Source organism: Tubulanus polymorphus, chromosome 2 (genome assembly GCF_964204645.1).
Source record: "Tubulanus polymorphus chromosome 2, tnTubPoly1.2, whole genome shotgun sequence".
Lineage (NCBI taxonomy): Eukaryota > Metazoa > Nemertea > Palaeonemertea > Tubulaniformes > Tubulanidae > Tubulanus > Tubulanus polymorphus.
In genome coordinates this window covers 23,650,693-23,666,014 of record NC_134026.1, presented here as the reverse complement: position 1 = coordinate 23,666,014, position 15,322 = coordinate 23,650,693, and the positions used below count along the sequence as shown (strand labels likewise).

Here is a 15,322-nt window from a genome sequence, read left to right as displayed (position 1 = left end):
CGAAACTTTCAGTTTTGTTGGCTCTATTCGTAAATCCTTGTAATAGATAAAACATGTACGGTTAATGAGGGAATGGATCATCGTTGGTAAAATTTATAGTTCAGCAATATTGAATATAATCAATGAAAAGATAGATTGCCCTCATAATTAATTGATCATCCATTTGCTGAATTCTGTAGCATCTGTTTCGACTTATGTACGTTTTTGTGCCACATCTCTGCAAATCATCACAGTTTCGACTCATATTTATTTCACAGCATGAACTCATTTCAAGACCACTTTGTGTCAAATATTAACGATTTCTGTCCCCCCCTCCCTATATATTCATGTAACAATTATGCCCATCCTTTTTCGCGCTTGCGTCGACCGAAGCGATTGGCGCGTTCTAGATGGCTTGCTTCCTTTTTGAAGAGCCCTTCAGTAATGCTGGCGACTTGCCAACCTCATTATTACTCGGGATATTCATGATATGGTTGCTGCTTGAATTTCGAAATGAAATATATAGACAGACGTATTTGAAATTTATGAAGCATATTTGTTGTCGGGGAAAATCAATTTCTCACGTGAAGAATATATTGAGAAATGGTATTTCGGATGCATTCAGAAAATTGTTGAAGATGATGTAGTGGCTGTTAGATATCCATACCTGATAGAGGTGTCCACGGTATTGTTATAACTGAATCGCTATCGATAGATACCTCGCACCACTCCAACAGTCCTCATATTGTTACAAGCACTTGTTTTTTTCCGGATATTTCTATGATAGGGGCCTGTATTGTCAATAGGAAAAATTTATTTTCCAAAGTAAAGTGATCATTCGAAACATATATTTGTATCGATGCTATGAATTATTAATGTTTTGTATGTAGTATTGATGGTTATGTCTCAATGAGTTTTGTCCATGACATATCACTTGCTAAAGAACGCTTTATCAATTATGGAATGGATATTTTAAGTCACCTCTTGATTCTGAAGTTAAAATGATGATTTTTAGCCCACGTAGAGCTCGATGAAAAAGAATTTTATCCGTCATATTCTTTTAAAGTGTAAGAATTTTATGCAAGTTCTTGTTATAATTTTCTCTGTATTTTGCAGGATGCAGAAAGTGCTATTCATAAAATGAACGGTCAGTGGATTGGTAGTAGGGCCATTCGCACCAATTGGGCATCAAGAAAGCCTCCTGCACCAAACAAAGAAGCTGTTGGTATGTATGAATATTCTTCATATCTTTTTCGAAGTGTTTCTTCTTTTAAAACTCTCAGTTGTACACATCACAGACCAGCACACGCTAGTGAAATATAGGTTTGAAGTACTCTTCCATTACCGATTGTGAAGAGCTGCCATAAAGGAAGTGTAGATGGCTGCGGCTTTTAGGAAAGAAAGATTTCTTCTTTCATACGCTCAAAGTGACTGAATCATTTCAGCAAAGAAAAACAACAAATGAAGAAGAAAGAAATATTCTGATAGGCAAAGAAATCTCTTGGCGCGTCATCAAGCTGTTAAAGATTTCTCGTTCTATTGAAAAAAAATACTAGCATCTCTTTGCATTTGTGACTATTAACAGCAATTATTCTTTGTCACTGTCTTGATCGACGAATCTTAGTGTCGTTTAGGCTGTATACACGTTGTAGCGGAGGTTTATTGCTGGGCGGTTTTCACGCTGACTCGTTCTCAAGAGTGTTTACTCGCAAATATTAGAAACGATGTCGACAAATAATTCAGCGGCGTCGCGCGATGTATCATCTGGTACCGCTTTTATGAACGATGATAGTAATTAATATCATTTTCTTCGTAGTAGCGCCATCAACGTTAGGAAAAAAAAAAGCCGAAACTATGTTTAAACTTTGCCATGATCGATGGTCAGTTCCAAAGACTCCAAAAATTTCGTCTGTTGTCTTGGTGGCGCCTGTGTTGATTTTTAACGGATGTTAGATCATGGCGCTTCTTCGTTCAAAGATAAGTTTTGCTTCATGGCACGTACGGCTGTCCTGGGTGTAATTTCACGCAGCCATATTTATTGTCCGAAAGCTATAAGACGTTAATAAAACTTTCCTTATGAATACTCCATGAAAGAAAATGAGCTGCTTCGTCACTGGTCGTAACCTTGGAAATTTATGGCTACGCGTCGAACGTGGTTTTTCATTGTGCCGCAAATGTCGGCGAATATTTTACAGGGCCTGTGTGAAAAATTCATGAGGCGGAATATATTCCAGACTGGAAATGCATTCGCTCATTGAGCGAAAAAAACAAAAACTCCCGTTGACTTAACTAGTACTTTCGATCCCAGATGGGTACTGAAAACCTCCTCGTGGCATATGAATTTAAAGATCGAATTTCCTTTTACTTCTCCCTAGTTATTCGCGTTATGGCGCGTGTAAATCCGTGGTTGGTTTATGAAGTACCGGTAGCTCTTCTTTGACACTTCAAATGTCAAAACAACGTTGTTGGGGTTATTTAGCAACTTCGGCGAACAACGGAAACTTTTGTTTTTGCACGCCGCGCGGCAAGCCGTTTATTGAAAGAGAAGATAGATGACTGTTTCGCTATGCTTCGTGTCTTAAATCTTGTGCGTTTTAAGTTAATCAATTAAACCATTACGACATTCTAAGCGTTCATTTCCCCATGACTGCTCTCGATTTCAGAAAGCAAATGGATAATTCACATCAGGTAGAAGAATTACGACAATCGCACTCGAATCATATTTTGTTGAGTTTCGTCATTATTTTGGGCAGGAATGACATTTTTATGCTCGGAATTAGTCATTCGTGGTTGTTGCGATGAGGATTCCATTAGATACAAACCGCGGGGAGCCGGTATTTTCCCTGTTGGTTTCGTTTTTCATTTACATCTGTGATGGCTTCTGTCACCTTAGATTTATCGCGGCATCAGTTCGTTGTAGTCATGTTGCTTCGATTATAATGGGACTTAAGTGCTTCAAAACATCATCTGATCTGTTTTTCATTCAAAGCTAATAAAATAATCCGTGTAAAGGTTTTTAGTCTGAGCAGATAACGCAATATAATGAGACATTAAACTGTGAATTCTCTCAATGCTGCTTGTGAAAAGACATCATTCACTATGCATACTACGCATATCAAACTCGCCTCACTCTTCTTCAAAGGCACAATTAGAAATTCATGTGGCGTAATCACTTAACGTTCTACCCAATTTATCTGATACTAATTTATTACATGCGTCGATGAATTTTTTTCTAAAATCTAAAAGGTTCAGTTATCAAAATTCAATATATGCAGTTCATATACCCAAAATATTTGGTATCCCATTTGGCGCAAATTCAGATTTATTTCACTTTGAAATTTTTTCAATTTCTTTGTCCAATCAGATGCTGTTCAATAACCGATACACGTATGTGCTCTCCGTATAAATGCTCTTTTATTTCGTCGGATGAAATAAGTCTTATTCCCCCTTCATTAAAACGCATCTACCGATGTCATAAGCTGGAATATGTTTTGTATAAAACAAAGCTAGCTGGTTAAAAAGTTTCCATACAGACGTGTGATACGTGACTGTAGCAGATCTATAATGCAGTATTGCGGCGTTGCGCTAATAGAAATTGATTGTCTCTAATGTTTATGATGACACCATGGGGACAAGCGCGCTCATTTCGGTTCAATTGTCATTCATTTCAATTTGAAATATCCGCAAATTACAAAATACGCGTTCAAATTGTTTTGTAAATGTCGGCTAGTAGTATAAGAGAGTACATGTACTACAGATTGTACTTGTATTATAGTCGAGGTGAGGAAAAAAGGTTCAATCATTCACTCTTTCTATCCTTTCTCTCGCCCAAAAGCATATGTTACAATTCGTATTTCGATATCGTATCTCTATACATAGTGATGCATAATTCATCATCGTTATAATCGTGAATTTAATTTCCGTAATAAGCCGTGTGCCATGTTCGCGACAATAAAAATTTCAAAAAGCCTGAATATATTATGCGACTGTGCAATAAAATGCTACTAACCGCGTGGTGGGAAAGAAATAATGAAAAATAAATTTTTGACAAGTGTCGATATATTGTAGAGTTTAGCAGTTAGGGTTTTATTGAAATGTACAAAATACATCAATATTCTTATGATATATTCATTTCGTCGAACGTTTTATATCTATGAATTTTCTGTAGTTTAAAATTTTTCCGTGCTTTTCGTTACTCAATTCTCAAGTATATCATTTGCTCTATTACAGCACCAAAATCAGAAAGTGAAGTCTACAAACAGTCCAGCCCAACAAATTCAACAGTATACTGCGGCGGATTTGATCCTAAATGTGTAAATTTATCAGGTATGACATTTAATGATTCACGGTTAATTCCACGTTAGACTAGACGGATTTCATAAGCGAATTGATTTATGCAGAATTTTCCATAGTGTGCCATTGGTTGCGATGCAAATTTTCTATTGGTGAATCATTTCGCACGAATCAAACTGAACTTTAATCGGTGAAAAAGTACACGCTTACAATATTTAGAATGGTCTAAGTTTGGCCAGTTCTAAATCGGCACGTTCCAGGTAAAGACTCATTTAGACTGGTCTAACTAGTGCTAGACTCATTTAGACTGGTCTATCTAGTGCTAGACTCATTTAGACTGGTCTAACTAGTGCTAGTGTGAACGAGGCTTTAGTCAGTGATTCTGAATTCACCTAAAAGTGTTCAACTTGGGTCTGTTGAATTCAATCGTAAGCAAATTATACGGCGAATGATTCGCAGCAAGAAATTAGCCTACCCGTTTTTCTGTCACGAGCGTTACACGTTGTTGTCTAAAAAGTTAACCATTGTTTAGCTAGAATTGTCGGCTAATCCAATTGGTTACCCCTAGCTGATGGATCATGGTGTGAGTTCTTGATTTTCTCACTCGTGGACAGCCCAGAATTACAGGGCCAAAGTCATGATGTTATCCTCTGTATTGAAGAAGCCAGTTTCAAATGAATCTAAACATGAATATACTCATGGCAGCCGTACACAAGGCTTTTGTGCATCTTCGTATTAATGGTACAACCATGAACGATGATTTACTGAATTAAAACGTTGTACGACGCCACTTGGCGTGCTACCATTACTAAATTGAATTACACACCCCTAAACTTTAATTCACCACTGAGGCAAATGATGATTCAACGCACAAGCCTTGGTGAATGCTGAGATCATCTCTGTATTGGCTGGCACTCTCATCGAGGGTTCAGTATTCATCGTGGCACTTGTCCTGTCCGTCTAATGGTGGTAGTGGGCTGTATTAATTGCATGCAAATGCAGTCACCCCTTTATATATGAAGTATCTAGCCGTAGTTGTAATAATTAATCTAGATCTGTAACAGAAAAATATGCATTTGATCGATTTGTGCGATTCAATTTCAATGCAATGTGTTGAATAAGTGGGCTCCAAAGTGTACATGATAAACATATGGTTATTAGTTGAGTTTTGTAGATAATTTGTAATTTGATGAAGTACGACAACGACGCGATCGCCGGGTTTCGTTTCGAAGAAAAATACGATGATTTCTCCGCTTATCTATAGTTCTAATGCAAAATTTGTTGAATATTTTTCAGAGGAACTTTTACAAAAACATTTTAGCGAACATGGCCAAATTCAAGAAGTGCGAATATTCAAAGATAAAGGATATGCATTCATACGTTTCGCCGATCACTCGCAAGCAACTCGGGCAATATGCGCGATGCATGGCGCCGACATCGAAGGCTGTCCAGTGAAATGTTCTTGGGGACGGGAATCTGGTGATCCTAACAACGCTGCTAACCAACAGCAACAACAGCAAGTATGTATCGATTAACCCTCTATTATCTGGCACATCCAAATTTCACTGATACTTTTACCAAATCTAGCTGCTTAAATGCGATTCCTAGACCCGCCCAATAGAATATTCACTTACCAACGAGCACTTGGAAATGTGAGAAATGCACCATGTTCATTTAGATGTTGGTCTTTCCTTTGCGAAATTAATTGACTATAGATTTAATTTGGTTTTTACTTAATTATCAGCTGGTCGTGATTCGACGAGAAGCTGTTCCTTTGCTTGTTATGTGCATAGTTATTTCATCCGACGTGCTTACTGTGTTTTTTTCAATTTTTTTGTCATTTTCACATTTTTTTTGCGGTTTATTCTTCACGTGGCTTTTTTTCAATCGTATCTGAACCGATGTTATTATTTGGTATTTCCCAGTCTCCTGAACATCAGCATTTCTACTACAACCATCATCAAAACCAAAACCAAAACCGTTCGAGCCATCAGTCAGAGGTAATTAACACCAGCTAATATACAGTTCAACCTCATTAGCGGTGTCTATACTCAAAGTACTCAAGGACAGTTAAGTTTACCTGGGAATACTTAATTTGTGGTATGGAACGGCTGAGTCGAATACTAGAATTAATTTTTGAATATGAGGTTGAACTGCTGCCCACGTGTTTGTCTGTTTGAAAAGCCTGAAGTAAGGTATATCGATTGCTATTAACCAAAATCTAACAATATACTAGTTTACTATATAGAATGCCTCAATCTATCATATATAACAATTAGAATAACATGGGATAAAGGGATGCTCTTGCGCTTTACTGTTTGATTTCTTTGTTTTGTGTTTTCTGTTCAATGTTATGTTATCAGCTGTTATGTTAACGTTGTCTTTCATGTTCATATCTGATCTTCTGTGTTTCAATCTGTTTTTTTGTTCCCTATCTAAAATACTTCAGTCGTTTCCAATTTCAATCTATATAATAATCTACCATTTATCATTCTCAAAGATATTCAGTTATGATTCTCCTTGATTTCACTCATTGTTACCCTCATTTTCATCGGTAATTTTCACTCAAATTATCTGTAGACCTACGTGTAGGCCTACTATCACAATTATATCAGTATGAGTTTCTCTCCTCTCAAATTCTGAATATTCATTGCTGGTGGCCTTCATCTTCAGTGGTCAGTGAACTTACTGATCGCTTTATCCTTGCTATAAGGATTGGAAAGTTCAAAATGTGACGACTCCCTGTAGGGTGCAGGAGTGTTGCACCAGCAGAAATTGTCTTTCCCACTGATTTCTTTGGTGATGGTAAAAATGTAAATGAATTCATCTAACCAATTCCCGCTCACCTACTTATCGCTTACCAAAACACCTGAACTATGTGTGCATGGATCTTGTGCAAAAATATGTTTATGCGTGTGTATTTCTCATTAAAAATGGGATAGAAATTCCTGTATATGTATAAATTCATTGTCAACTGGTGGAAAAACCATTTTTCATCAAGCACTTATAGAAATTTAACAAGAATAACGATTTAGAATGCGACACATTGACCGCCTTCATGCTGATGTTCTGGTATCAAAGATTTCATATGAATGTTGCCTGAAATTGCATTATCATAAATGGTTTTTTTTATGATGTCATTGGGTTTGAAGGTGGTTAATGCGTTTTATGATTGTATAAATGCTAGCAGCAAAACTAGAAACCAGCTGGTCAATTTTTGTCATAGCTCTGTTGAAACAAGGAATGTCTATCAAGTTCACTACATAGAAGAAAATGCCTGTAACTTTGAACATGCATTAATCATGGTTCTCAAAACATGACTGATATCTACAACACTACCTAGGCTGCTCAGATTAGACCTACCCAGCCAAGTGTAATGGACAAATATGAAATATTCTATTACAAGCCACCCAGGGCTCGGCATCTTCTTTTCAAAAGGATGTGAGACTCAGTTTTAGCGTGCCTTGAGCTACTTTTTATACTTAGTACATACAGTTATACCGCGATTCATAGAAAATACAAAAAAAGAAATATCAAGATATATCTGGATGAAGTTTTCACTGAACAATAGTTCGTACAGTATTAACGATATCCGTTTGATGTCATAGATTTTAGAATACGGTGACATGTTCCTATGTAATATATCCTGCATCGGTAGCACATCCTTCCGGCGGTGGACTGAAATATTGATATCAGCAATTTTGAATTAATCCGATATTTCATTCGTAGAGGTATTATCTGTATGAAGCTTCAAATTGACTCATTCAGGTAGATGGATATTGGGTTGAATACCCTCAACTGATTCGATTATGCCCCTTTAATGTCAGATTTTTATATATAGTTAATTTCACTTTATTCTAATATATACACAAACGATTATACAGATATATATGTATATATTTTCATAAATACAGTAAGGCTTTTTAAAGAGTGTACGATTAAAAAAACGTTTGAAATTGAACACTGCCACTTAACAAACTTGATATCATATATCTCGAATTGACGCATTTTAAAATGTGTTTCTATTGATTGTAGCTCAAATTTCATTAGCACCAAGTCTACGCTAGGATAAAAAATGATGCTATGATTCTGGTCATAGATATTCATATATGTATATATACATAATCTAAAAAATTAGGCAGTAAAGTGAATAATAATTGTTTCTCTGTTGTGGGATGTTTTCATGTGGTCAAGTCTTCAGATAATGAATTACTCTTGCCATCTAAAAGGCTGGCAAAATTGAGACCTATCTATATACATCAATGTGTCAATTATACAAACAATTGAGTTATGTATATATATATAAATATGTCTATACGCTGTATATCTATCGATGCTCCACTCATACATCATATAGTTAGCCGGAAATTTGTCTGGTTGCTATTTTTTCATCTTAAAAAATACCCGATTTCATGCGCTATGACTTATTTAGCAATTGTTCAAAGCTTGAAACATACACAAATCTGCAATTGTCCGCTATTGGTTTTTCGAGTCTGTGAACTTGCATTTCAGTTTAGAATATCGAACCAATTTACACATAGAATTTCATTGCAATGACAGTAGGGCATGTTACATCATGAACAGATAGGTTCAGTCTTCTATTTATCAGCAGCAAATCAAATATTTCTAACGATATCTATGAAACTATTATTTACGAAAAGAAACGTGAGCATTTTCCAGATTGCACGAAGATACATGCAGTATGGTTGTTTGATATTTTCTCACCAGTCTCCAAAATCCTTTTTTTTTTAGTTTTCAGAACATTATCAATGGGAAAGACAAAATTTATTTTTCGTTCCACTCCATATTAATTATGTTTTTTTGAGCATTTACCGATACACCTTGTTTTAATGGCGTTCTGTGACTAGAATGACGTCTGGTTTCTTGTTTTCTACTTTCGCCGGCATCATAGCAACAAAATGGAATTTCTTTGCTCCAGCAATCGGCTTTTGCTGCCAGCCAAGTCCAATATGGTGCGGGATACTATGGCGCTAACGTCTACTGGCCATTCGCAGCGACACAGGGACAGTATCCTCAAGTACAACAAACTGCTGGCTATGTGCAACCAGGTGTAGCGGGACAATATTACAACTATCCAGTCACCGCTGCGTATAAGTAAGTTTCACATTAGTGAGGAGCTTAGAGAATATTCGTTAAATGAATCAGATAATCCATTATCCAATCATTAATTTAAATGTGAATTAATCGACTGTGATGATTTATAAGTCATGAAATGTAGATGTGTGTATGTTCGACTCGCTGGGTACCAAACTTAAAGAGGTTAATCCTAGTTAATCAGTTCTGCCATCTGCTGACAAATCAAGGCATTGAAATATTCGTTTTATGTACAAGCCCCAAAGATGAATGTAGGTTTCATGTATTGATGATATTCGCTTGCTTGATTTCAGCCCAGCTGCTGTGAATATGGCAGTGGCAGGATACGGACAGGTACAAGTTCCTGCTGGCCAGCAGGCCCAATTCAACGGTCAGCAAGCGGCGATGATGGGCTATCCAATGCAACAAGGTCTGTAGGTTGCCACTTTAACAAAAATGCGTGTAAACAGATTCACGGGACTGGTATGTCATTCATGTTCCTAATCATTTTCTTCATTCTCAGTGTGCGGAACAGCCATATCCATTCATTATTATCCGTTTATATTATTATGCATTGTAGTTATTGTAAAAGTGACAACTTTTTCATCATTTTTTTAATAAGTAATAGTGATATTATTTCGTAGTCTATTCGTTATCATATCCCAAATCCGGTGGAATGGCTGTTTTTATTATGCAGTGCTGATAGTAACTAATCGTTTTCAAATATTGAAACTAAAGAAAAATTATATATGAGAAAATTCTTCTGTGATAGAAACCTATAAGATTAGAGTGCACATTTTTTGGCCTTGTATTACTGAAGAATTTGTTGAATGGAACTAACAAAGATAACTTCAGCACTTCATCTTTTTTACTCCAGCTTCAAGTCTCGTGCAATATAGTTTTAGTACTTCAATATGTAGAATGCCGTGCATATTTTCGCTTCACAGCATACGTGAAAGGAAATAATATTATCGCGACTCCGATGAAGGCGGAGTATTATGTCCGGGCAGGTGTCTTAGTCATTGTCAATTGCGAAAATATATTTTCCTCACCGTTGCGTAATAACTGTTTGGGGGCCTACAGGCGATGATGTAGAAGCGTTTTTATAAGACATGATCGGATTGTAAATATTTAGCAAACAGCACGTAACAGCGGATTTATGCCCAATAGGAGCGTTATCCATGACATCCAGAAGGGTCATCTGATAGAAGCATCCTTAAAAATTTAATCAATTTATCTCGTTTATTACGAACGTTTTCGTGACAGTAATTTGTCCGTGTGACAACTGCTAATGGGTCACTTCCTAATCTCCATAAAGACGCGCATTACTCGTAGCATTGATCACTTTGAAATCTACATCAATGGCACATTACATTTATTTATTGGCCATCTATACGTTATCTAATAAAAACATAGATTATCTGTCCACGATTATGTTATTCAATATTCAGAAAATTTATAACCGTTAACTCCGTCCGCATCATATTGAAATTCGTTATTTATTAGATATTACAAGAATATCTATTAATGTATTTTGGTATAATGTGTACATCAGATAACATCTTTTTCTAAATTTCGGTTTTAACGAATGAACAGGTGACTTGTTTTTTGACTGATAAAACCATCCCGTTTTCTGTTTTCATGCTTTTTCAATTTGTGTCTTCTATTGCAGTTTATATTTATATGTATGTATTGTATATGGATTTTCTGTTGATCTCGAATTTGATAGCCTATGTATCTCTAACTATAATGAAACTCAAGAAAAGCACATTCAATCGAAATGAATGCAATCAAATAAGCATGTCTCATTCTCATTTCAGATTATGATCAGTCTCAGTGAGCCAAACAGCTTCACCCTCTATGAAATAATAAGTACAGATGGAATATGTGTCAACGTATGTGTAATGAAAAAAACAAACTAATACAGATTTATACTATTGAATACACAGTTCATAGAATATAAATATATATATTCAATATGTACGCAGAGAAAGACATCAGTTTCATGGCACAGGACTATTGTGGTGGTTTTAGTTTCAGCAACAAAGTGAAAGGTCATATCCAGCTTACTTTGTTGAATGAATATAACAAGCCAAGCCAATAATATCATTATTGTCTCCTTACAACGTAGTAACCACCATTTCAAAAAAAAAGAATGGAGGCCATACTTCACCGATGAATGCTGTAAATATGAAAAGCACAGTAGCTTAGCCAAAATATAAAATAACTGGAATTCGATATGTGTAGTTGGTAGTTTTATGCACTCTGTACAGATGGTCGTCATATCCGATGTTGCGATTAGTTTTTACATAGTCGTTGTTTGATATACGGGTCGATCTCGCCGAACGGTTTGGGACCTGAGCCGAAAATATTTGATAAAAGCGACACATCAGATGCGACGACACATGCAAAACAATATTATATAAAAATATACAAGTAACCCAGGTAATGATAATATAATGATAATAATAAAATAATAATAAAATAGTAATGATAATATTATTACAAATATTCATTATATAAGATTATTGTAAAAAAGCGATGTATAATTCATAGGAAATTGTGATTGTGAAAAAAAAAATATATATATATATATACATACATACATACATATATATATAATTATAAGCAGGTTATTTACACATGTGCGTGCGAGAGACTGAGTGTAATTTTGTACAGAAATGATATGAGGAAAAACTGCTCCTATATATCAAAATGCCATATTCAGGTATTGCATTGGAATAATATGCTTCGATGTTCCTATGTATTTTATGTTTATTTATTGATTATTGGACGATGGGAGCTCAATAAGCCTGTAAGAAGGGATCTCTTTGTTTATTATACAGTTGACTTCGTGCTGTTTAATGATAATTTTGATGCAAATTAGGTATTCATAATGATGTTCATTAGTAGATTTTCTACATTCAGCTTTTGAATGACAGAAATTGGATATTGACCTGATTCAATCTACTGCACGCTTTTGGATATCATTATGATTCATCATGCAATTTACTTCACGCTGCGAATGATGTGTTCATTTTGATTGTTTCGATATAGCTTTCAGTATCGATTTTCAATTATTTATCTGAAGAATAATATGATGATGTTGTTTTTTTGTTTGTTTTTGAATGCATGGGCGCTTGCGTTAAAAAAAGCTGGTCGCAATTACCCAGGTGTATCGTTTTGAATTCTTGAACGAAATGAATTTGATGTTGATTGAATTGAGTCCGATCGGGATTGTTTGATTTTCGAAGAACTGCAAGAATTAATAATATTGATTGGCAGCACTCGTTTTATAGGCATTGAGAAAAACACAGAATGGTTTGTGTAGTCTGGATTTGAATCCGTCGTCGAATGACTTCAACTGAAAAAAAGACTGTTATTCATGTACGTTCAGGAGTTTGAAATGACCATTTAGTCGATTAAACAGATTTTACGCAAAGAGAAGTAGAACATTAAATGGGTGTTATTTACTTAAGAAATGAAGGGTATATGAATATAACGGTGTTGGGTGAATCGTATGTGGGGGGATAGACGCTATATAGCGTTTTTAGATGGTGGTGTCGTCATTGTACATAAATGATAGAATAAATTAATTAAACAAGAAAAAAACTGCATAAAACCACCTGATTGATATAATTATCATATTATTATACGTAAAAAAACTATAAACAATAACTGTTGATTGGTGTAGTATGCATGTACGCATGTATGGTATGTATGTACAAGCTTTCTACTTGTGCCTATATTTAAACATGCAAACAATAAACAGGAAGTATTTTTGTGATGTATCTTTGTATACGGTGTGATCTCACTGTGCATGTTCTATTATATGTAACTCTGTATGTACCTTGTTCATGGGATGGACAACACTGAAGGTTTAGATGTACATACATTGTACACACATGATGCTATGAGTACATTATATTCATCAAGTACATGTATGTATATACACATGTACATATATCCAAGTTTACATAAAAGTGCATATATCATTGTATTGTGTTGTTCTGATTTCTGTATACCAGGTGATATATCCAGGTAAAATACAATAAACATATGTATGTTGAATGGTCTTGCACTGGTAATGAATGTATTGATACATCTCTCCATTGCCATGATGCATGTCGTTAACCAGTTGATTCAGAATACAAAATGTACTTTGGTTTGCCCTTTCAGTGTGTGAGCAATGCTTTAGCCTTTTTGACAGTTTTTTTCCGTAGAAAATATTGCTTCTTAAGTCATATGCGTTCACTCAAAGCACTGGGAGGGTGAAGCATAATTAACCTCCATATTGAAAACGATGAAAAAGGCTGAAAAAGTTGATATGATTTAATTTTGATTCATCGTTAGTTATTATTAAACCAGAATAATTCTAAATGAAAAAAAACGTTGTAACCATTTTACATGATTTTTGTACAGGTTTTGTAAGCCAGAAAATTCGGCACACCACTTCACACGACAAGTAAGAATCTATTCTGTGTATGTACAGGCTGATATATTGTTACTTCTTATACGACCACTTTACAAAAACGCCAATATTTCTGTTGGCTGATGTTGATTCATATTGTTTATTGATGACTGATTATTCCGCTGAGAAGTGCATGTATAAAACAAAAATTAGTGTTCGAGACACTCATATCGTAATGTCGGCTCAAACTGAATTGCTTTGGCATTTGACATACATTCTCATAGATCTTGCAGCATTTTGAAAAGTCTTACCTATTTACAATGTGAATTTATGTCCAGAACGTTCAGGAACATAGGACAAATTTTTTATCACTATTATTTCCTTGTCATGAATATGATTAAAATATAAAAGACAATTGTTTTTGATTTGGTGAATTATAAATGTGAAGCCATGTTGGACTGGTACAGTACATTTTTGTTTTATCATTTGCCGAAATTGAATGTTTCTTTGAACGACGGGCAAGACTTCATTAAAATTTTTCAGATGACTTTTAGATGTTTGAATGATTTTGGAATGATGCTATGGTCTATTACTATAGCATAATATGTTTTGTTTTATACACACTTAAGCTCTTGATAATTTTCTAGTGACATCAACTTTTTAAACTTTTTGACCAGACATTTTTTATTGAACCAATATTTCCACTAATATTATTGTTATAAAATCAATGCTGGCACGAATACTTACACCAACCAGTCAATTGGACTGTACCAGTTTAACATGATTGAAAAATGAATACAGCTTTACTTTTCGATTTCGCTGTTGAATTATTACCTTCAAGAAGACAACTAACCTACCTGCATATTCATGTGCCTATAAGTGTGTTATGCCGTACGAATGCTTTCAGAAAGGACAGACGTACGCATTGTTCCGTTCATGTTTTTTGTACGACTTAAGGCAACTGAAGATGCACAAAATACAATTGAACGATTATTATTATTATTATTATTATTATATATGAATACATATATACATATATGTATCTTTATTGTTTGTACATTACTGTGTAAAATGCTGTTTTATAGCCGCTCTATTGTACCTTGTGCGAAAAATAATGGATCGAAGAACTATTATTAAGATGTATACATGTATACGATGCAGATATCAAATATAAAATCTGTTATAGATTTGTCGGGAATCTGTGAATCAAGGCAATTGTTGTTACCTAGGCAATGTTATTATATATTATTCTACAATATCACTAGTTGTTATTGAAAAATGTTTTGTTTTTAAGTTTGAAAACATTTGCAGTCTACATACAGCCCATGGTAATCACATCCTGTGTCATCATACATTTGCATTTATTTACTATGTTATATCGGACTTATTAATATACTGCGCTTGTAAAGCCGAACCACAGTAACTCAACATGATAAAAACAATGGACATTTTGCAGTTAAGAGCATATTTATTTGCTTCATGCCATGACAGATATTGAACTATTTATCAGCACTACTTACCTATAGTCATGACTGAATCATAAAC

At 35.0% G+C, this 15,322-nt stretch overlaps 1 protein-coding gene across 1 annotated transcript in view; it reads left to right on the top strand.

Annotated features, from left to right (window-relative positions):
• Nucleotides 1-11,821, top strand: part of LOC141899339 (nucleolysin TIAR-like) — a 105,275-nt gene extending 93,454 nt beyond the window's left edge. Inside the window, exons 10-16 of the mRNA XM_074785589.1 lie at nucleotides 1,096-1,204; nucleotides 4,210-4,305; nucleotides 5,569-5,792; nucleotides 6,198-6,272; nucleotides 9,185-9,387; nucleotides 9,681-9,796; nucleotides 11,187-11,821. Of these exons, the coding sequence (XP_074641690.1) occupies nucleotides 1,096-1,204; nucleotides 4,210-4,305; nucleotides 5,569-5,792; nucleotides 6,198-6,272; nucleotides 9,185-9,387; nucleotides 9,681-9,796; nucleotides 11,187-11,206 (843 nt within the window). The 3' untranslated portion in view covers nucleotides 11,207-11,821. The remainder of the gene's footprint in view (nucleotides 1-1,095; nucleotides 1,205-4,209; nucleotides 4,306-5,568; nucleotides 5,793-6,197; nucleotides 6,273-9,184; nucleotides 9,388-9,680; nucleotides 9,797-11,186) is intronic.
• Nucleotides 11,822-15,322: the final 3,501 nt, after the last annotated feature.